This window comes from Apis laboriosa, unplaced genomic scaffold (genome assembly GCF_014066325.1).
Source record: "Apis laboriosa isolate Shangri-la unplaced genomic scaffold, ASM1406632v1 scaffold112_cov148, whole genome shotgun sequence".
Classification (NCBI taxonomy): domain Eukaryota; kingdom Metazoa; phylum Arthropoda; class Insecta; order Hymenoptera; family Apidae; genus Apis; species Apis laboriosa.
In genome coordinates this window covers 5,142,264-5,166,059 of record NW_025220865.1, presented here as the reverse complement: position 1 = coordinate 5,166,059, position 23,796 = coordinate 5,142,264, and the positions used below count along the sequence as shown (strand labels likewise).

The 23,796-nt window shown below is 27.6% G+C and overlaps 5 protein-coding genes across 18 annotated transcripts in view; all 5 read left to right on the top strand.

The window, feature by feature from the left end:
* Nucleotides 1-532: 532 nt before the first annotated feature.
* Nucleotides 533-4,260, top strand: LOC122712103 (mitochondrial basic amino acids transporter-like). 5 transcript variants are annotated; one of them, XR_006346264.1, is made up of 5 exons: nucleotides 533-750; nucleotides 1,245-1,460; nucleotides 2,092-2,219; nucleotides 2,720-3,899; nucleotides 3,983-4,260. XR_006346264.1 is itself a non-coding variant. In XM_043931484.1 (5 exons), exons 2-5 carry the CDS (start codon nucleotides 1,427-1,429, stop codon nucleotides 4,033-4,035), a joined length of 903 nt encoding a protein of 300 aa, XP_043787419.1. In that variant the 5' UTR covers nucleotides 533-750; nucleotides 1,245-1,426; the 3' UTR covers nucleotides 4,036-4,260. The 5 variants fall into 5 exon arrangements, 4 of the variants coding, with proteins under 4 accessions (XP_043787419.1, XP_043787410.1, XP_043787428.1 ...); XM_043931484.1 differs by having other exon boundaries at nucleotides 2,720-3,407; XM_043931475.1 differs by having other exon boundaries at nucleotides 2,720-3,578.
* Nucleotides 4,261-5,600: 1,340 nt separating this feature from the next.
* LOC122712131 (kelch-like protein 10) lies at nucleotides 5,601-11,039 on the top strand. The gene is made up of 8 exons (XM_043931530.1): nucleotides 5,601-5,996; nucleotides 6,519-6,834; nucleotides 7,431-7,883; nucleotides 8,347-8,516; nucleotides 8,769-8,938; nucleotides 9,049-9,207; nucleotides 9,295-9,499; nucleotides 9,869-11,039. Exons 1-8 carry the CDS (start codon nucleotides 5,770-5,772, stop codon nucleotides 10,152-10,154), a joined length of 1,986 nt encoding a protein of 661 aa, XP_043787465.1. The 5' UTR covers nucleotides 5,601-5,769; the 3' UTR covers nucleotides 10,155-11,039.
* Nucleotides 11,040-11,917: 878 nt separating this feature from the next.
* Nucleotides 11,918-16,216, top strand: LOC122712366 (vacuolar protein sorting-associated protein 54). The gene is made up of 13 exons (XM_043931946.1): nucleotides 11,918-12,123; nucleotides 12,382-12,760; nucleotides 12,863-12,965; nucleotides 13,038-13,201; nucleotides 13,279-13,478; nucleotides 13,566-13,751; nucleotides 13,830-13,956; nucleotides 14,063-14,317; nucleotides 14,443-14,868; nucleotides 14,974-15,254; nucleotides 15,338-15,555; nucleotides 15,672-15,885; nucleotides 15,955-16,216. Exons 1-13 carry the CDS (start codon nucleotides 12,026-12,028, stop codon nucleotides 16,214-16,216), a joined length of 2,913 nt encoding a protein of 970 aa, XP_043787881.1. The 5' UTR covers nucleotides 11,918-12,025.
* Nucleotides 16,136-20,803, top strand: LOC122712371 (cytoplasmic dynein 2 light intermediate chain 1). 9 transcript variants are annotated; one of them, XM_043931979.1, is made up of 8 exons: nucleotides 16,136-16,272; nucleotides 18,450-18,526; nucleotides 18,609-18,705; nucleotides 19,301-19,627; nucleotides 19,730-19,887; nucleotides 20,009-20,252; nucleotides 20,511-20,620; nucleotides 20,749-20,803. In XM_043931979.1, the coding sequence occupies exons 2-7, from the start codon at nucleotides 18,480-18,482 to the stop codon at nucleotides 20,580-20,582; spliced, it is 945 nt and encodes a 314-aa protein (XP_043787914.1). In that variant the 5' UTR covers nucleotides 16,136-16,272; nucleotides 18,450-18,479; the 3' UTR covers nucleotides 20,583-20,620; nucleotides 20,749-20,803. The 9 variants fall into 9 exon arrangements, 8 of the variants coding, with proteins under 8 accessions (XP_043787914.1, XP_043787924.1, XP_043787893.1 ...); XM_043931989.1 differs by having other exon boundaries at nucleotides 16,159-16,272; nucleotides 18,409-18,526; XM_043931958.1 differs by having other exon boundaries at nucleotides 16,159-16,272; nucleotides 18,409-18,526; nucleotides 18,609-18,710.
* Nucleotides 20,804-21,027: 224 nt separating this feature from the next.
* LOC122714645 (protein numb) overlaps nucleotides 21,028-23,796 on the top strand; it is a 60,323-nt gene continuing 57,554 nt past the window's right edge. Inside the window, exon 1 of one of the 2 annotated variants that reach the window (XM_043936209.1) lies at nucleotides 21,028-21,924. The gene's annotated coding sequence lies outside the window, so the exon portion shown is untranslated. The remainder of the gene's footprint in view (nucleotides 21,925-23,796) is intronic. The other variant, XM_043936199.1, reaches the window with a different exon arrangement.

The following is a 23,796-nucleotide window of genomic DNA, read 5'->3' as shown; positions in this document are numbered from 1 at the left end:
TCTAATCAAGTCACAATTCCTTAGCAACAAAACGATCAAACACGATCTTGATATTTATTTCAATATAACAAACTTTGTGTCATTGAAAAAGTTGACAATTTTTAACCTGCAAAATTAATTAATTATATCATTACGAGTCATAAAATACGCGTTTATAAATCAATTTAATTTACTTAAGAAAATCGTTAAACGATTATTATCGGGAAATACAAAGAAAAAATCTTGAAAGAACGAAGTGAAAAGCAGAAAATTGTCCATAAAGTTTTTCCAACTGCTTTTAACTTCGTCTCATTTCTCAATTCGTAATAAAATTAATAATATGTAATCAAATCAATGTAATCGAGCAAATATTTACCAAATATAAACAAGAATGAATATTCGAATAATTTTTGATCGGGCATCGTAAAAGGCCGCCCTATTATCAATGTTTGACCCTCAAGTCGCTTCTTTGCGATAGGTTAACATTGCTGCAATATAATACGAAGATGCTTGTATCGGTACCGCAATAAAGTGGCGATAATTCATGAATGATCTTTGCACCAAGAAGAGAAAGAAACTCGTGGAGCATGGCTAGTGGAAAATTGTGTTCGAGTTGAGTAGTATGGGAGAAACTTATTTTTCGAGAATAATATTGAATCGGGGCGAGTAAATTGAGAGAATTGAAATATTCGAGGGAAATAAATAAATAAAAGAGGATTAGAACGTATATTCGATAGGATTTCTGGAGATGTAGCGATGCCTTACTATTCGGTAAGTAGCACTTTTATCGATGAATATTTTTCTTTTTGATTTTCTGAAAATTATTTTTTTATAATTATTATTATTATTATTACTTTATTAATTTCGTGTTTTTTTTTCTTCTTAAATTTCAATCAAATCAAACTTCTTTCTGATTAAAATTTATTTTTATTATTTTATTTCTAATTGCTATGAAAATTAATGTCTTTTATCATCTTAAAGCGATTTAACGCCAAATATTACTACATCTCTAAGAGTATTATCTTTCATTCTTCTTAGAAGACGTAATATTAAAAAATTATCTTCCATCCGTATCTTTTATCTTAACGAGACTCAATATTAAATTAGAATATCGCTAAAATTGTTTCATGTTTTATTGAGAAGATTCAATGTTATCAAAATAATTGTAAATTATTCTCCAATGAGATTAATATTTTTCATCTTCTTGAGCTTTCTTTTTAAATTATAAAATTATAAATATTTTTGAATTAAAATTTTCTTTCTAGGCACGAATACGACAGAACCGTGGTCGATCTTTCATGGATTGTCCTATCTTAAAAACAAATCGATTTGCGACTCGCGTCGTTGCACCATTGACAAACGCTACAGAAAGATTCTACGAAAGTAATAACGTGCAAGATTCACGGTCACCTTACGGGTGGAAGAAACGAGTAGGAATAAAACGAAGATGGCCCTCGACTTTTTCGCTGGATGCCTTGGAGGTAGATAATTCATTTATAATTGGTTTAATGTTTCGTAAAAGATAAGATAATTATATACATTACGTATATTATATTAGAGACCTTGCTACAAAGTTAATAATTTTTTTAATATTATCGACAAGAAGATACCGAGATATAAAATTCAAAGAAAGATGCCATTATGAAAATTAAACTCAATCTATTTTTTCTTCGACTTTTTCTATTGCATCCATCTATCATAATATTGTTAAAAGATAAAATGTTAAAAGATTTATTTTCATCTCGAAAAAATGAAAAAATTTATACTTATTCGCGTTTATTGTCTATTATTATATTTATTGTCTATATTTTCTCCAATCAATAACGATAACGATGTTTATCGCGAAGAAAGTGACCATAATTGATTGACAACTTTCTACTTGGATTGGATCGAATATTATCTGAATAAAAAGAAATATATTGCCTTGTTTCCGTAAAACTTTTATCAACAGATAACGCAGATGATTGAAAACACGAATCAAAATGGAATATATCTATTTTTAATTTTTTTTTTTTCTATAATTGACGCGATCCAAAAATATTATTGTTTATTTTTGCGAAATATATAAAATCTTCGTATGTAGACAATACAATATTCGGGTAATTTTTTCAGGATGCGCTGGTACTTTGGTGGGACATCCTTTCGATACCATCAAAGTTCACTTGCAAACGCAAGACCATCGGAACCCGAAGTACAAAGGCAATTGGGATTGTTTGCGAAAGATAATCGCAAATGAATCGGTATTTGATAAATAAAAATCAAGGAAATTAATAATCAGAGATGCATGTTAATTTGAAGCGAAACAAAAGTTGTTGATCATAAACATTATTAACTTCAAGAATCGTTTAAAATTATAATTGGTATTAGTTTTGATTATCAAATGAAAGGAGAAGAGGAAGTACAGAAATATAGAAGAATTTCTTTTTTCCAATATATTTTTTCACATATTTTTTCTGAATTAGTAATTCGAAAAAATATTTTATTCATAAATGCAAAAGACTTAATCATCACTTTTCTATACAAAATTTATTTCTTTTTTTATTAAAAATCCTATCCAATCAAAAATCTTATTAATTTCAAATTATTATTTCTCTTCTATCACGATAAATACTATTCATTCACAAATATCACATTCACAATTCTAAACTAAAAATCTCACTAACTTCAAAAATATTTCTCTTTCATCGTTAAATATCAAAAATTAAAATCAAATCTCAATTAATATGTTTAATTGTCTCAGATAGCAGGTGTCTACCGGGGCATGTCATCCCCAATAATCGGCGTGTCATTGATAAATGCCGTGATCTTCGGCGTGTATGGTGAAACCCAGAGGCACATACCGAATCCAAACTCTCTAACATCCTGTTTTATATCTGGTGCCATAGCTGGCTTCGCTCAAAGCCCGATCTGCAGTCTCATCGAGTTAGCGAAAACTCGTATGCAGCTTAGTTCTTCGACTGGTCGACCTTTCAGAGGACCGTTGCAGTTTTACATGTACACGTACAAACACGAGGGATTGCGAGGTCTGTTCAAGGGACTTAATTGCACATTTATGAGAGAGATTCCAAGCTTTGGTCTATATTTTCTCACATACGAAACTCTAATGAGAAACCTCGATAACAAACCTGTTCCGACAATTTATATCCTGTTGGCTGGAGGATTAGCCGGCACCTGTTCTTGGGTCACAACTTATCCCATTGACGTGATTAAATCGCGAATACAAGCTAATGGAAATCGTTATGCAGGAATATACGACTGCTTCAGACAATCCGTGAGGAAGGAAGGTTACTCGGTCTTGTATAAAGGTATCAGCTCGACAGTGTTACGTGCGTTTCCTATGAATGCTGTCACGTTCACTGTGGTCAACTGGACATTCAAATTGTTTGGCGAAGATGAGAAGAAGAAGTCGAAAACCACAGAGTCTATCGGTGAGATTTCAGAACCGTGCGAAATACTTTTGGAAAAATGGAACAATTTCCTAACGAGCGCATCCCGAAGTATGGTTATTCATAGGTTATCGTATTCCACGCTGTCGTTGACATCGATGAACGAACCGAAGCTCGAGTGGGGCGTGCGCAACAGGCGAATAAAGGAAGGTGGTAAGAGCGGGGAATGGGGGGATAGAGGTAATAGAGAGGAGAAAAATGAGAAGACAAAGATGTCCAAAGAAAGATATCCAGAGAAGTATGACGAGAAGAGAAAAAGTTAAAAGTTTAAAGTTATATACTCGTCTCGATATACCTTCCATATGCTGATCGATATGCTTATTATCGATATAATCGAGTTATCGAGAAAAGTGTGGTAAAACAGGGTTTCGATGGCTCTTATGAGGAATTTTGAAATTTGTATATTTCTCGAAAAATAGTTCTTTCAAAAAGAAAGAAAGGAGAAGGAAAATGGAATTGTAGTGGTAGTACATTGTTAGTTTTTAAGGGATCGAACAGTGATGTGCGATTGGATTGAAAGTGACTTGATATAAGATTTATATAGTGTTTTATTACAGGAGATTATGATGGTTCCATGGTTGTCATCTTTTCTATTAATATTACTTGCTGAAACTATTTATGGACTCTACTGGATCGAAATATTATATAAGAATTTAATTTTAATATATATTTTTAATATATTTATATAATATTTTTATAATATATTTAACTTTTATATTTTTATCGTCAAATAAGTATTGACGAATATAAGATTTGTAGAATTTTATAGAAGATTGATAATCTGTGAATTATTACTATAGATGAATAAAATTTAGTTAATTATATATTACATAATGAGTTTTATTTAATTTATTTCCAAATTGTGTTACAACCAAATAACTCAGAGGCTTTAGTACAATAATTCATCAACTAATGGTAACTTACGAATTATAGGTTATAGAACATTTTTTATAATTCTTATATTATAATTTTAAAAATTTTACTGTTATATAAGAAATTTTATCAATAATAATAATTTGTTGTCTTATCGTATAACTACTCATGACAGATATATAATCATTTAAACGATTAATAATTACGAATGACTTTCTTCACGCTTACATCTGAATATATAACTTTCAGAATATTCCTAATTAAATAATTAACGTATGATTAAAATTTCTAATATTACTCATTTTCGTTCAAATTTAATTTCTAATAATCATAAAATTATTCTCTCTTTGCTTAACAATATAATGTTCGATCGATTGTATAAAAGCCAATTCACAATTCCAACCCTCGTCACAATAAAAACTGTCATGAATCTTGCTATCGAAGTGCTCATTTGTCAGAAGACAGTCCTAGACTGAACGGCGGACATGTAAGACCTATGTCACAGCCAGAGGCGACATTTACTCTCTTTTAAAATCACACAAAATAGTTTGTATCTGACTGCCACCCATCTACTCCTCTCCACTCCGCATCGTTTTCCTTCTTTTTAAATCTCCATCGTACAATTTCCGGTCTTCAAGTCCGTCCGTCCACGTGTCATAATCATTTTTGACACATACGAAATTGAAACGCGTATAAGTATCAATCAAACTACCTTCCCCCACATCGATCGTGCGTATCATACTCGACTCGTCGTGTGGTATCAATAATATTCGGGGTACGTAATATCGTCAAGATAAAAATTTCGTAAAAATTACGGCGTCCAATTGATCAAAAGCATTGACAAACGCGGGAAACTCTAACCTCTTGGACGATTTGAAAATTAACGAAGTCGCAAGTATTCTTTGTTCCACAGGTATGATTGTAATTTATTAATTAATCAGGATTAAATAATACAAACAATATTCAATAATATCAACAATGAAAACGATGAAAAAATAACTTTTAAAAAAGAAAGAATTAACTATTTTGTTAGGTAATTTCTATATTACATATTAGTGATAATAATTAATTACTAACTACTTACGTAAAAATGATAAAATTAAAAAATAGTATTTTGTATTTTTTTCTTATTATGATTACCTTCTTTTTATTTTTTTTTATAAGTTATAAAAATATATAAATATATAGAATTTATAAGTTATAAAATTAATACAATTTAGTCAAATTCTCAAAAATGATCGCTATTCTTAAAGTTATATTATTTGAAATAATTTGATGGAATTAATTATAATATTATAATATTCAATGGAATAATGACAACTAAATGATGGAAACTGTTAATTGTTAAAATAAAAGATGTGTTTAGAAAATTTTCAAGCATCGTATAAACGGAATCGAGTAACGTGTATCCCCACCTTTGTCGTCGCGGATCCTCGACAAGATTCGTACCCGAATTTGGAGAAAATTTGATATGGATGTAGACTCAAACGAAAACAGCAGGGATATCGATCTATGCGAAACGAACACTCAACGATTGATTGCCGAAAGTGGTGGCCGATGTATGAGCACACAAGCTATGCAATCGCTTTATGATTTCCGACAGAACAATCTTCTTTGCGACGCCGTCTTGAGACTCGAGGATGGAGGCGTATTTCCAATTCACCGGGCCATTTTGTCAGCTTGCAGTCCATATTTTAGGTCTTGTCTAGTATGAGTTCAATCTATGCCTTAAATGACATTTTCTCTTTATAAAAACTTTAACTCTTTATTAAACACTTAAACAAAAGTCTGGAAATGTGAAAAATATAAAATTATAAAATATAAAAAATATAAAATTTATATATTTTTTTTTTTACTTACTTTATATTTTATATCCTTATATCCTTATATCCTTTATCTTTTATGTCTTTATATCTTTTAAAATTTATTTTATATTCTTAAAAATCTAGAGTAAAGTTTCATCATTTAATAAATTTTAAAGATTAATAACTGAGAATTTGTATACGAAAAATTTATTTGCTCCTTTTTTTTGTTTTTTGTTTTTTTTTTTTTTTTTTTGCTATTCTTCAATTATAAAAGATTAAAGAAATTTTAGTTTCAACTAAAAGTATAATTATCGAGCAATAATATGATTGCATTTTCATGACATATTTTTCCTTCAATAATTCTATTATTTCTGTTATTATTATTTTTTACAACTCGAATATCAATCGTTTATAGAACTTTATTCACAACCACATTACACTCGCGTGAGAAAACGGATGTCCTTTTGCCTGGTGTCAGCAGCAACATGATGAATTTACTCCTCGAATACGCTTACTTGAGATCGATCAATGTGAACAATGAGAACGTGTGCCAGTTGCTGGTCACTGCCGATTACTTGAATATCCTAGGTGTTCTCGATTTCTGCTGCGAGTATTTGAAACAAAATCTGGCGCCTGAAAATTGTATCAGTATCATGAGATTCGCCCGGGAACACTTTTGCAAAGGATTGGAAAATAGCGCCTATCGCTATGTCATGAGACATTTTGTGCAGGTTATTTTTTCTCGACATTTACTTTTTAACATCTTTAAATTAACACTTATATTACTTTTTTTGAGATTAGATTAGATCGTATGATGTTCATTACATTTCTTTATAAAAATATTAAATAATAAACAATATTACATAGAATTTATCTAATTAATATTTTCTTTACCACTAAAAGTAATTCAATTCCTCTGTGAATTTCTTCATAAGAAGAATATGTGACGTCACAATATCCCCACTGCTAGATTAAGCAAAGTACATCACGTGACACGATACGACATATTGGCTTTAGTAGAAACCTCATCACGTGATATATCTCTAAAATATTAGCGAAAATAATATAACATAATTAAAAATAATATAATTAAATATATAATATAATTCTACTCATATTGCTGTCATTTTTCGTATTCGAGGAAAGTGAATTAAACGACTAACTTTTGTGATAGCCATGGTATCTTCTATCTATATAAAAGAATCATCAATATGAAATTATACATTCTTCGAAATCAAATAACTTCTTTTCTGTTAAAACTTCTTTTCTGATAAAAAATAGTCACAGAATAATTATAATGCAAAATACATTGATACAATTGATATAGGTAGCTCAACGGAGCGAGGAAATCCTCGATTTGCCGATTGAAGAGCTAACGACTTTAATCGGAGCCGACGAGCTGAACGTGAAAAGCGAAGACACCGTTTGGGACCTGGTATTGAAATGGATTGATTACGATCCTCAATCGCGGAAGGATTATATCGTAGATCTGATGAAGAATATTAGACTTGGCTTGTTGGATACGCAGTTCTTTCTTGAGAATGTGAAGGATCATCCGTACGTTACCGGGAACGAGGCTTGCCGGCCGATCATAATCGAAACCTTGAAATTCTTGTACGATTTGGAAATTATCACGCAAAAAGACGGAGAGGTACCGACGCCGAAAATAGCACGTCCGAGGGTACCCCATGAAATACTGTTCGCTATAGGTGGATGGAGTGGCAGAAGTCCTACAAATTTCATAGAAACCTACGACACCAGGGCGGATCGATGGGTCAAGGTGAGTGTAAAATGGAATAATATTAATATTAATATAATTTATCTGTTAAATTTTTCTTTTTTTAAGTAATTTTGAAAGTAATTGGAACTGGAGTCTTATTTCTCGTTAATTTCGATACTTTTAAAATCTTGATGCTGTTGAACAATTGAACAATTGTTTGTCTTATTAATATTTAATCTAACCTTAAATTTATTTTAAATCTAAATTTAACTTAAATCTATTTAATCTATTTTAATTTAAACATAATCAAACATAATCCTAATATGTATTTTTGCGTATATTTTGGAAATAATGATTTTAATAATATAACCTTAAAATCAATCAGGTAATCTCTATTCTGAATAATTATCATTTGTTTAAATAGATGTTATTGCGTTTCATTAAAAGTTTAAATGAAAGATGTTGTTATTAATGTTATTAATCGAAAGATCTATATATTAATATAAGTGATTGAAAATCAAAGGTGGAAGAAGTAGATCCGATCGGACCTCGCGCGTATCACGGAACTGCGGTAGTCGGTTTTAACATTTACGTGATCGGTGGCTTCGACGGTGCTGATTATTTTAATAGTTGTCGTTGCTTCAACGCTGTTACTAAAGTGTGGAGAGAAGTTGCTCCAATGAACGCCAGAAGGTTAAAAAAAATACAATAGATAATCCCTATCTCTTATTTCTTTTCATTTAAATATCCATCTTCTTATTTGAATATTTATCGTAAATATTAAAATTGAATAGTAAATTTTCTTACAATTTGTTAATATTTTATAAAACATCAAATATTTTCAAAATGTTCGTTTTCAAAATTCAAATTATTAATATAACATTTCGGTTTACAAAAAACCTATTTGTACACAATAAATATTTTTCCGATTATTTGAAATTGTAGGTGTTATGTTAGTGTTGCCGTACTCAACGATTTGATTTATGCAATGGGAGGATACGACGGATATTATCGGCAAAACACTGCAGAACGTTATAATTACAAGACGAACCAGTGGTCTTTGATAGCACCTATGAATTGTCAAAGATCTGACGCCAGTGCGACTACTTTGAATGGTAATTCTGATAAAATATATTTTGTTATATTATAAATTATATATTATGAATTTTCTTTTATTCAATTCTTAATGTTTTGCAAAAATTATAATTATTTTTTTATAATATAGATAAAATTTATATCACGGGTGGATTCAATGGACATGAATGTTTAAATTCAGCAGAGGTGTACGATCCAGAAACCAATCAATGGACTATTATAGCTCCAATGAGATCACGTAGAAGTGGAGTATCCTGTATAGCTTATCACAATCACGTATATGTTATTGGTAATTATTCAAAAATTAATTATTATTTAACTAATACATTTTGAAATTAAAAATCTCATTCTGTAAAATAATTTTTATCTTATGAAGGAGGCTTCAATGGTATATCAAGAATGTGTAGTGGTGAAAAATACAACCCTGCAACGGATGTTTGGACACCAATTCCGGATATGTACAATTCACGCAGTAATTTCGCAATCGAGGTGATCGACGACATGATTTTTGCCATTGGTGGATTCAACGGTGTTACCACGATATATCACGTCGAATGTTACGATGAGAAAACGAATGAATGGTAAATTTTTTAAATTCTTCTAATTTTATTTTTATATATATATATTTTCACAAACGAAATAATAATAAATTTTTTTTTATTTATCATATATCGTATAAATTTTTATTAACAAATAAAATTTTTTTCCATAATAATATTTGAATTATTAAATTATATCTATTAAATTTATAATATAAGAAAAAAAGAATTCAAACTCTGAAGTCTTTGCTGTATCTCAAAAATTAATTTCACAACAACTATCTTTTATATACATCATCTGAAAAATCTAAAACAAATTTTTTTTTTTATTATTAGAAACTTATACAATTTTGATTTTTGCTCTACTTTAATACATATATCCAAATCTATTCAATTTCACGTTTTCTACAGGTACGAAGCAACGGATATGAACGTATATCGTTCCGCGCTCTCAGCGTGCGTAATCATGGGTTTGCCAAATGTAAATGATTATATTCACAAGCACCGCGAACGTCTCATGGAGGAGAAGCGGCAGAAACTGTTAGCACTAGAGGTGCACCGCAGTCAACATCAACCTCAACAAGATCAAATGCAACAAAATAGTGAAAATTCGCAATTAAGCAACGAATTACCTATACCACCACCACCTCAGATGCCTCAGAATATGAACACTAATAATGAGAATCGACAAAATTGAAAAAAATATGTATTTTGAAAATATTATGTCGAGACTATAGGTTTTAGGGTCAGACGGACGGACGGTAATTAGGAGCAATAGAACGATGAATGTTCAGATATTAATTACCCTACGGTTATGTTGAAAGAAAATAGCGAAAAAAGTTAATGGCAAGTATATTTTCATATGTTTTATATTTTCGATTCATTAATGATTGCTTAAGATGTAACAATAACTCAACAAGTGATAGTAAGATTATCTCTAAATTTATAAAATTTATAATACTTTTTGAAAACAATGATAAAGAATAAGTAAGAGTAAAAGTTAAAAGTATAATTCTAAATTATTTGTAAATTTTATTTTATAATAGATTTATAAAATTAGGAAGAGAAAAATTAGAAATTTTTTCATTGTTAGTTCATAAATAATTTTTTTTTATTGTAAAATATTTTTCTTTCAATATAACCGTAGTTTATTTTCAAGTTTCGAATCATAAAATAAATCGTCAGAGATAAGAAAATGTAATGATAAAGAGATTCATGCAGAGTTAAATATCCTGTTCTCAACAATAATGGAGGATGATTTTTGAAACGAAATTTTAGGATCATTGTACTGGAATAAGAATGTGATTTGTTGAAACAGGATGATATTTTCGGATTCGTGTTTACCGGAATTTTATTAATCGGGACACGTTTTATTTTTATACAAGACATGTTTCTATTGGCTGTTTTTGTGATACAATTTTGTACGAAGTTTATTGGAAGATTTTATACATATAAATGAATTTTGAGAGCCGATTATAATAAAGAAGAGAATGAAAGAACGATTTTTGACATAAACTTGTTATTGACACTAATGTTGACAAAAACTGCTGAAATGGAACTTTACAACAATCAATAAAAAAAGTATTGGTAAATTACATAGTTTTGGTTTTCTGTCAATATGTCTTAATATAATATCTAATTATATATAAATGCGAATAACTTTAATACATTTAAACAGTATAACCATCAAAACGAAATTAATCTATGATCTCAATAAAAAAATATAGATAAAGAGAGCAAATAGTAAGAGAAGAATAAAAATAGAATAAAAATTTCGAAATCAGCGCCATCTTCAGTCGCAAATGAAATACAAAACAAAAGAACAAATAATAAAAAAAAGGTAAAGATAGAATAAGAATTAACTATCAGCGCCATCTTTTGAATATTTTATTTTGCTTTTAAAAAGATATATATTTTTGACATTCAGAAGATGGCGCTGATACCTCAATTTTTGTCCTATATCTATTCTTTTTTCATTATTGCTCTTTTTACTTTTTTCCACGTTTGGCTTACTCTTAGTGCTTAACCACATATGAAACATGATATCAATTCAATTCACATTATTTTAATATATAATAATTATAGATTTTTTTATATTATTTTATAAATTTCTAGTCTATATTTTTATTATTATGTTTTATAATTTATAAATTTTCATAATTTTAAACATATGTCATTAAATGATACATTTATCTTGTATAATCTTGTATTTTATCTGTAAATTCTTATATATATATATAATGTCTGTATGATTCGTATAATAATTTTATTTATTATTATAACGAAAAATTTTATAAAGCCTAGAACATATTCATTAGATATATTTCAAATTAAATAAACTAAAATAATTAAAAGTATATCTAGGAATTTTTATTTCTTTATTGGTCAACATGAATTGTAATACGTATATTTGTTAAAAGGTGAGAATAAGTTGGACACTGACTGATAACGGATAAGTATAATCGCGAAGTAGCCGTCAAATGTATAATTATTGTTGGTGATAAATTCAATGTTTTGTAAATTATACAAAACAGTGACAGAATGGTGAAGTAAAATTATAAATAGAAAATGGCGAAAATCGTGAAAGGATTGGAATCGTTATCTACAATTTTAATATGTGAATATTGCGCTAACCTTTCGTTCAAGCAAATAGAAGATTTTATAAGGTGAGTCCATCTATCTATTTGCAATAAAAAAAAGTTGTAAAAATATCTTAGATAATTTTTTACTACTTTGCATAGATCATTTTAAACCTTCAATATATCTTATTCGTTAAAATTCGTTCATGTTTTAATTGTATGGTTATTGAATGTAATAAATTAATTATTTAAACAAATATTTTTTTGTGAATTAAATTATTATTAGAAAAGATATTATAATGAATGACGTCATTAATAAATAATATATATGTAATTTTATTTCAGACATTTAAGAGATCTTCATTGCTCTAGAGAAGGAGGTTCATTTGTGTGCCTTTATGGTTATAATGGAGTATGCACTAGTCTTCCTGTGGAGGGTGTTTCTGATAAAGATTATGTAGCACATGCCACTAAACACGCAATAATGCAACAACAACGTAAAAGCAATGGTCAATTATCAGAGCCCTCTTCCTCATGGACTGTGTATTCTGCAGCACAGAATTTACCAGCTGTTTTAAATGATCCTTTCAAAGGAAAACAAAGTAACTTTTTAACTCGTACTTGGGGAGATGGATTTGTAGAAAAAGTTGATATACCTAAAAGTCCTTATCTTCCTGAGATAACAATGCAACATTTTGAATCATATTTAAAGAAAATTGCAAGGGTAATTAATATTAGTAAATTTATTTTAAAAATTGAAAGTATATTAAAATATATATATATTTTAAAAAAATTGATTTTAAATCAAAAAAACTTTTATTTACAGAGATATCGAAAACATTCTCGTATGAATTTAAATGCCAATAGACCAATTACACCTAATGAATTGTTACAAAATTTTCCAAATTTAAGAAAAGTTAAACCATTAGGTAAAAATAATATTTATATTATTGATAAAATGATATTATTTTATATAAAATTCTTAAATTAAAATTTTACAGATCGAATGCAATTTGATTTATCCAATATTCCAAAAATTTTTTTAACACCTAATTTAGATCTTTCTCAAAAAGATAATTTTTATGCAGTATTTCCATTTACAAAAAATGGATTATTAAATGAAGATTCTAGTATTGTTATAAATGTAAAGCAAATGCAAGAAAAGGTAATATTCTCATATTACTAATATTTTCATAAAGTTCAAACATTAACATAAATATATTTAATTTTTACTTGTAATAGCTAAGTCATTATTTAGATATTGTGGAAGTTAGAATAGCAGAACAAGTTGCTTCTAAGTCTCAAGCATTTTTTCATGCTATGACTTCTCATGATGCCTTAATGGAGCAACTTACTCAAACTATTACAGTTTTAAAAGCCCTTAGAAAAAATATACACCAAGTTGATAAGTATCTAGTCAATGATTCTTTAGAAATTTTAAGGTAAATTATAAATTATTTTATATTTTTTTCGAATATTATATATACATTAATTTGAATGTATATATTTTCGAATAAATATATTTTCAGGTTGGAACGAGCGAGATCCAATCGATTGTTAGTTCAAGAAAAACTAAAACTTATGGCTACAGTACACCAAAGTCAACCAATGATACAATTGTTGTTATCTACACCAGATTATGTTGCAGCATTAGATCTCATTGCTACAACGCAAGAAATACTTTTACAGGAATTGAATGGAATACATAGTTTTAGGTATTATCTATATAAATAATATAAAGCTGATATATAATAAGATATAAAAATTAGATGTATTTAATTTTATTTTCTTAGGCATTTAAGTTCTCAATTAACAGAAATGGAAAAACTTGTTGATAAAATGTTATCTACGGAATTTCAAAGATATGCAACTGCAGATTTAAATAGACCATTAGGAGGAGAAAATACAGTTTTGGATGGTGTAAGTATATGTAAAATTTTTAAAAATTTTGTATACTTAGTTCGTAGCAAACAAACCGTCGTGCATCTCTTCCCAGTGAGATCATTTGTACATCCTCAACGAACAGGATAAACTTATTTCCATCATTTCTGGTCTTCTGCGGCAAAAACATTTTCAATTTGTGGATACTTACAAAGAAGAAGCTGTGACGACAGTCCGAGCTGTAACAAAGCAAAGAGTTATAGAAGCTTTAGCAGAGAGTGATTGTTGTAGTGATCAACAAGCTGCAGCTTTAGAAGTTGGTGGACTTTCTCTTGCGGAAAGATTAACTTTACTTCATAATGCTATACAATCTTTAACATTTCTTCTAATGCGAGTTAAGGTATTATGTTACATTATATTATAACTATGTATTATAAAAATATAAAATTATTATTTTATATAAATTATAATTAAAATTAATTTAATTTTCTAAATATAATTGTTTGACATTACATGTATTTTTAGGCTGTTCATGATGTAATGCGAGATACAGTAGATCTTGCAGCTGGCCGAGTGTGTGATGGATCATTCGATGATACGATACCTGATCGTTTATTAACTCAAGCAGAACATTCGCGAGTAACACTTAAACTCAATGATATGATAACTTCTGTTTGTGATTATTGTCATGAGCGAATGGGAAATCTGCTTTCTGCAGGTACAAATGATAAAGATAAATTACAAAATGAAAAAGAAAAATTTAACAATGAAAATTCAAATAACAAACAAGAAGAAAAAGAATGCCAAAATTGGAATGATAAATCATCCTGGTTGAGTAAAAGGGCAACAACAGCTCAAGTATGTCAACTAGCAAATTTAGTTGAAAAGTTCACAGAAACTTGTGAAAAACTTTGTGGTAAACAATGTACTGGATTACGTTCTGCATTTAAGGTATGCATTATTCTTAAATCTATTTAATTGAAAAAATTTTATATTTATATTTTGTAAATAATATATTTATATATAAATATATTTTCATACTTCATACTAATATAGGCACAAGCTAGTAAATTTATTCAAAGATTTCATACTGAACTCAAAACAAAGCTTACTCTTTTATTGGAATCTGAAAGATGGAAACAAGCTGATGTACCACCGGAATTTCAGTCATTAGTAACATATATATATGAAAATAAAGCTTTTCCACCAAATTTATTTAAAATTGATGATAAAGTTAAAAAAAGTAGTATTCAAAATTTTATTATGGTGGGAAATGAAAAATATGCCGTTGTTGGAACAGCTTTAATGCTTACACAAATGATTCATGAGTATTGCAGGTAATTTTTAAAATATTAAATGTATACGAATATTTTAATTTTATAAATATTTCAATAAATGCTCAATAAAATTTTATTTCTAGAACTGGCAGTGAATTAATTGCTTTATCAGGAACAATTGGAAGATATTTAGCCGAATTACTGCGACATTATAATTCACGTTGTTGTCAACTTGTTCTTGGAGCCGGCGCTATGCAAGTTGCTGGTTTAAAAACAATTACCAGTACAATACTTGTATTAGCGGCACGAAGTTTGAAATTAATTTTGTGGTTTATGCCTTTTGTTAAATTACATTTTCAAGGTAAATTTAAATATATTTATTAAATATTAACTTATTATATTAACTTATATTAAATATAATTATTTAATATTAACTTATATTACAATTATAATATTAATGATAAAACTTATTTATAGCATTTGCGGAACAAAATTCTAATCGTGGACTTGGTGGATCTAATATAAGTGGTGGCGTTGCTTTATTGGATAGTGTTGAAAGAGATATTCGTGCGCATGTGAAAGAAATTGAAAGCAAAATTCTAACTATTGTCGACAATCTATTGGGGGGTCAAATATCGAAATGGACTGCAAGACCGCCAGTACCATCGAAATCATTTAGAAATATTTCTAGGTACAGTATTATATAATTTAATTTTTTTATTTATTATAATCATTAAATATTCAAAATCGTTAATTACAGTTATTTAATGAAATTACATGAAGCAGTTTCGGGAATTCTCCCAGAAGTTGAAGTACAAACTTTATATCGTACAGTAAATACATCTTTCAAAGAAAAACTTAGAGAGCAATTAGTCAAAATGAATATAGTGAATAATGGTGGTCCACAACATGGTGTAGTTACATCTGAATTAACATTTTATGTTGAGGCATTACGAAAATTAAAAGTATTACCAACTAATGAGTTAGATGATAATTGGATGAGTGATATATGGACCAGATAACATGCAGAGCGTGTAATATATTGCATAATAGAAGCAATGAAACATTGTAGAAAAAGGTGACTAATCTTTATTACAGTCTTCCTTCACATGCGTTGCATCTTAATGACTATTAATGTTTTGATGAATTTTTAATGATGTGGCTTGTATTAAAATTAACCACATATTAATGTTTATAATTATTTTATTTATAAGATTGTATGGAATGCAATGGTTTGGTAATATTAATATAAGGAATTTCTTAACAGCATTTTTATAAAATGCTCTATATTCGATATTTTTGAAAATATGATTTTGAAAATATGTGTAAATAGTAAACAATTTTCTTTAAGAAATATGATGTTACTTGTATTGTTTATTGATATTTTAATACAAATTACAAGTTAACTTAAATTACACATATTTTACGTCTCCCAAATCTTGTACGCCATAGTGTTCAAATGTAAAATTTCATACATAGGTCTGAATAACTATACAAAGAAATCTATATGAATAGTAGAAAGTTATTTTTTCTTCCATACCTTTAAGATTAAATATATAAAATTTATTTGCAATTGAATACAATAGTAAACATACTAAACATTTGTTATTGTTATTTATAAAATAATTCAAATCAATTCATTTTTCTATGATTGTTTTTGCATTATTTATATTTATATTTGTTTTTTCAAAATTGGAATCTTTTTGAATATATAATACATAATAAGAAATTAAAAATATATACATTTTGTTAATAAATGTATGAAGACCTAACATAAGATATGAAAGATGCAATATGACTGCTTTTATTGTTGTGTTCATTGCTTAAACTAACTGAATGAAGAGTATTGTCAGATAAATTCTGGCAATAACTATTTAACATTTTTATATATTGTGTACTATTTGCACTAATCTGTTTTTATTGACAGATTATTAAACTAGTTTCTTAATAGTAAGCATATCTTACTATTATTTAATAGAATACATTAATATGAGGGTTTTTATCAAAGTTTTTAAAATACCCTATTTCTCATACTTTTGTGCATATAAATATATACATATATGTACAATATTGTAATCTACTATTACAAAAAAACTGGTTAATAATTCACAAAAAAGATAAAAAAATAATCTAGTTTAATAATATTAAATTTTTCATTACATGTGTTTATTATTATTTAAAAGAAAATTAAAAGAATTACATAATTTAAAATTGCAATTTTTGTAATATATTGTAAATATTTATTTTATCCTCATAATCAAGATAAAACTATTAATTATTCCTATTACATTCCATTAATATTAAATTATACAATTATGATTTGATAATTATGCAATTATGGCATATTGATTTAAAATTATATTTATTTATCATAGTTTTAATTTATTATAAATCTTTAAGTATATATGGTGCATTTCAATTTTGTCTAGTCCATCTTGTACATAAATAAAAATGCAACATTAATTATTTGTATTTTAATTTATAAATAATTTATTCAAAAAAGGTTTTTCTATATGAATTTTAAATTGACTTTAAATTTCATTGACAAAACTAATATTTTATTATTGAATATGTATATAAAAAAAAAAAATAGAAAAATTTAAATATAATATTTATTATTTTATCATATAATAGATAATTTATTAATAATATTACAAAAAATTAGTAACAGCAACATATAAAAAAATTTTATAATGTTTTATATTTTTATATATTTTTACTACATTAATCGTACAAAAAATCAAAATTATTTCAATCAAACGAATATATTTATTTCTTAATTTTTATTCTTATTTTTTTATTTTAATAATCAATATTGACGTGATATATTAAAAAATAATAGTTAAATAATAAGTTTGTTAAAATTTTTGAATCTTTACAATTTACATACGAATTTTTAAATTGAGCTTTCTGCGTAGCTATAACAACGAATATCAAAACATGTTCATAACCTATACCCAAAAAGAAGATATAAAATAAATATAAACTACTGTGCATTTATTATAGCAACAATAATTGTGAATAAATTTTGGATTAAAAACAAATGGCAGATCAAAATTCGTATGTATCTGCTAACCTTATATTTACATTATCAAACTTATAATAATACTTATATCTACCGTAAAACACAGTTATATATTAATAATAATTATTATCTTATTGAATTGTTTATATTTATAAAAATCAAAACATATATTACGTGATTATGTTTTAGCGAAGAAAATGTTAGAGATATTGCTTTACGTTTTTGTTTAGAAGAAGAGCAACGACGTAAAACTAATCCTAATGAAACACACGAACGCTCAATTATCATTGTTGGTAGCAAGAGAGTCGTATGTAGTATATTAAAAATATTAAATAATATTAATACAGATTATATATCTATATTTATGAGAAAGAAATATGTATTCTTAGGGTAAAACTACAATCATACATCGATTTCTTGAAAAAGACGAAGCACCAAAACCAACTATCGCAATGGATTATTCTTTTGGACGTAAGGCTGGAAAAAGTTTAGTAAGTTTTTTAGAATACATAAAATATCATTTACAAAATAAATAAATATAATATGCAAATTTTTATCAATGAAAGTAAATAATATTCAGATAATATTAATTCATTAAAAAATAAATAAAAAAACATCATTATTTTATGCAAGGCATATATTATAATTCAAAAAATATAAATATATAATAAATAATTGAGAACATCTATTTCTTAAAATTACCATAATATATCGATAATAATATATTGATACATACATTTCAAATATTTAAATTTGAAAAGTTTTATTTTAGAATAAATATTATACAAATAAATAATATGACTTTTAAATAAATTTGATTTTACATTAAAAATAACATTAATCACTTAGTTTTAAATTCTATTTCATTCTCATTCTCCTTTATTTTTATTTTTTTATTTTAATTAAAAATATTATAATTTATATGATATAACAATATAATGTTAATAATTTTGAAAAATGATTACAAAATACTAATGAAAAAGAAAAAAATTAAATATAAAGTATTACGTAATGTACATTCGTATATTATGAATATTTAACTGTGACTTTAATAATTATTTATTTTTTGTTATCGATGTAGATAAAAAATATCGTACATGTTTGGGAAGTAGGACATTTAACTTCTTCGTTAGTATCAGCAGCAATGACAGGTTCGTCTTTGACTCATTCTCCTCATCATGTTACGATATTGGTTATGCTGGATTTATCGCAACCAGAGATTTTATGGACCACGTTTGAAGAAGCTCTCTCAGTAGTGCGTAATGCAATGAAAATGAGTTATGACGATAAAATAATTCAGGAACTTAAAAAACAGCGTATTAAAGAACGGAAAAAAATTGTGGAGAGAGAAATTGATCCATTTCCAATGAGACTTTGTTTTATAGGTGGAAAATATGATCAATTTAAGGTATTTTAAGCATTTTTGACAATATAAAATATATTATGCATTATATTATCATTATTATATTTTTTTAATAATAGAAATTATTATGAAAAAAATTTGAAATAGGATTTAGATTTGGATAAAACAGAGTTAATCAGTAAAACCTTAAGAGCTGTAGCACATATTTTAGGAGCAAGTCTCTATTATCATTCTGCAAAAGATAAGTCTTTATTACGAAAAACTAAAGATTTGTTATCTTATTATGGATTTGGTATACAATTTTCGTAAGTTTTTATGCTATGAATTAAACTAATATATTTAATAAACTAATAATATACTTCAAATTTGATATTGAATATTGGAATTGATATTTTTTTTGCATTTCGAAAATTATAAATCTTATAGTGATATCAAGTGTACTGATTTCGAAAAGCCATTAGCAATATTTGCCGGTACAGACTCCTTCTCGTCGATCGATTTGCAATTTCCTCAAACCAGACCGTCGGCTATCTTAGATACTATCAAACAGATTTATGTTACTCATATACCACAAGAGTCAAGAAGCAACGAAATTATCTTGGAGGATCCAAGTAACGATCCCAACTTTAATGAACCGATCATCGACAGATTACGAACCCAGAGAGAAGAGGTACATCGTTAAATAATTTAATTTGTATATTAGGAAAAGAAAAAAAATTAGAGATTTTATTTTTTTCATTTTTTTTTTATAATTTTTTTTTTACATATCAAATATTTATCAATTAAATTTTTTTTTTAATTTTATTTTCTTTTATTTCTAAGATAAATATTTCAAATTAAAAACTATAATAAATATGTCTTCTATATGTATTATAATATAATGATTTTTTAATCTGAAATGAAAGAGTAAAAAATAATCTATTTACAGGAAATAAATATTCTTCTTCAGGATATGTTAGAAGGTCGAATAGCTCAAATTCCTATTCCGGATCCATCATAGGATTAGATAATAATTGTTCGTTGCATGGATTTAATATTGTACGTAAAAAAAATTTTTTAAACAAAAAAAAAAATTTAAAATGCATTTGTTATATTTGATTTTATTAAGATTTTTATCAAGATTCAAAAAAACTTCCAAATAATTCCTGATTTTATTTATATTTCAGATATTTCCATTTAAAAATGAGTAACAATAAGATTATAACAATTTATACATAGATACAAAGTTAAACCATTTTATAATTATTTAGTTTAACCATTTTATAAATTATTTTTTTTTTTAAATTAATTTATAAATTATTTTTTTTTTAAATTAATATTGATAAAATACATAAGATAATTCAAAATAGATTAAACTTAGAATAACTACTTGAAATAATATAATATAAATATGTATAGCAAATACAATAAAATAATTCTTACTATTATATTCAAAAGACGTAGCGAATATTGCGAATTTTATCTTAATGTTACATTTTCAGATTTATTTCATTGAAACTCGCATTCATCGAAGTAAAACGAATAATCTCGGAATCAATCATTTAAATACGATGTCCATCCTCCGTAGAGATGAAATTACGTGTTTTCGTGTCATCGCGCACGCGTCTATTCATTCGCCCTTTCCCAACAGTGGCTCACCGTGAAATCGAAGGGTGTACAGGGAGAGCGGGAGTAAAGTGGAAGGGTGGGGAAAGTGTCGTCGCACGTCTCCTGATTCCTAACGGCAGTAGAATAGTGCGCTGATAAGAGCAGCGGCAGCGAACGGTGACGCGTGCGCGTTACGGTGCGATGCGCATGCGCGTTGAGGTACACGGGTCGCTCCCGATACGCGGATAGTCGGAGTCGAGCGTTTACGAAAACGGGATCCGACTGGGGGGGTTTTCGCTTCGTCGCGGGCCTCTCGCTTTCTGGCCTCGGTTTTCTCAGTGAAAATGCCGCTGTGATAGAGGCGCGCGTGCCGTGTGCTCTGTCCGGGCTTGTCGCGCCCCTGCAAAGAGCCAACAGTCAACTGTCCACACGAATTTTTACTGCGTTACTGATTCTACTGATTCACGGCTGTTATCTTTTCGGCGCTCTTGTCATCTCCCTCCCTCAGTATCTTCTCTGTCTTTCTTCTTTGTTTATTCTCTTCTTCTTTCCATACCGTATCCTCTATCCTCCGCGTAATTCGCGCGTTTTTTTTTTCTATCTTGTCACCATAGATCAGTTGTTCTATACTTATCCCCTCTGCCGCAAACGACACCGTATACCGCAAAATTTAACAGTGGGAAATTGTGTCGTTGTAGAAGTGCCGCGAGTTTCGTAATCGTCTATCAACGAAGTTGCACCGGCGATTCGAACAGGTGAGTCGAAAAACAAGATTCATACCGTGTCAGTGATTGTTTTCCTTAGATTCCTGTCATTAATCAGTACAGCGATTACAACGAATTAGGTCTTGTAAGTCGATAAAACTGAGAATTGATTCGTCGACTGACACGATATTCGAAATGTATATCGTGATGATCATAGACCGCCCCCTCCCGCGACTGTTTCTCGCGGTTATCGATTCCGGTGTGAACGCGCCCTGTCTGGATAGTTATCTGGTTGTCTTTCTTACGCGCATCTTTCTTCCACAGGATCAAGTTTTTTGAATGATCAATATCGAGCCGCGTAAATATCGTTTACGCGGCCTTTTCGTTCTTTCACCGTTTCGCATACGTGTGGATAAAACTTAAAGGCTTCCTCGAGTGCGTTCGTGAACGCGTGTCAGCAATTCGAGCGTGATTTCGGTACCGTAGCTTGCAAGCAAAAGGTAACGAGCCAATAATGCGAATTAATTACACGCATCGTGACGGCTGACAGTTAACGCGAGTATGAACATTGTAGTTGTATTAATACAAACATTGTGTTAATACGAATGAATTGTGAACATGCATACTTACGTATATGCGTTCTATTTTTCGAAGAATTTATTTGTTTAATTTTGAATTTGTACACTCGAAATGTATTCGTCTCGAATTCAGTTAATTCTTGGTGTGTCAGTTTACTTTGTTGTCTGATTCGGAAGTAGACCGAATAGTCTAACATATACATGCATATATATGCATATTTTACATTTTTAATTCGATTTAATTATACGATTATATGAAATATATTATATGTATAATTATATTTGTCAGAAGAATGAAATTGTATATATGTAAAAATGTCAATATTTTTATTAAAAATTTTAAATAATATATATCATAAAAAGTTTTTGAAATATCGAAATATATGATTGAAAGATAGAATCTTTTCATTAATCTTTTATATTTTTTATCATTTTAATAGTACTGCATTTAAATATGAATAATAAATTGTATATATAAAATATTGGAAGTTTTTTAAAAATTTATATACATATTCATTGCATCCAAAATCATATATCATAGTGATGAAATTTCATCTGTGATATAATAATATTTTTATTGACCACATAAGTTATATAAAATTTCATTTGTTATATAAAATAATAAATACTTCCGAATTATCGATTTTATGATTATTTTAAAGTATTTTATTATTAATTTCTTTATGTAAAACATAATTAAAATTCCAATATTATTATAAAATCTTTACAATTTTTTTTGTCCAACAAAGATTCAAAGATAAATTTGACAGTTTATAAATATAATAATTTTATATTATGTCAGTTAAATTTATATATTTATATAAATTTCAGTTGTTAATGATAAGATGATATATTTATGACTTTCGATATATCGTAGGAATCATGCGTATAAAGCATATCATATAAAATATAGAAAAAGAAAATACGAAGATTTTAAAATAAAATGAATATCGTCAATGATTAAAAACAGATTTTTTTTTAAAACAAATTGAGATAAATCTTTTTATTTATTGATGAATAAATTTGCATTTACAAATCTTATCAGTGTTATAAAAATAAATATTTTTTTATAGCTATTTTTTTAGAAATATTATCTTTCGTATAAAAATTTCAGATATTTATTAAATGGTTCACGGAGAAAAAATTATACTTGTGATATATTCTTAAAACTTCAGTTTACAATAATATATGTGTTATTTGATTCAATGTTTTTTAAAAGAACAAAAAATTCAATTATACATTCAATTATGTTACATTTTGTTTTTGAAAAGTTCTTAAAAATCAGCCACTATTAATCTCATAGTAAAGATTAAATCTCTTATTTTCAGTTGGATGTCTTGCTACG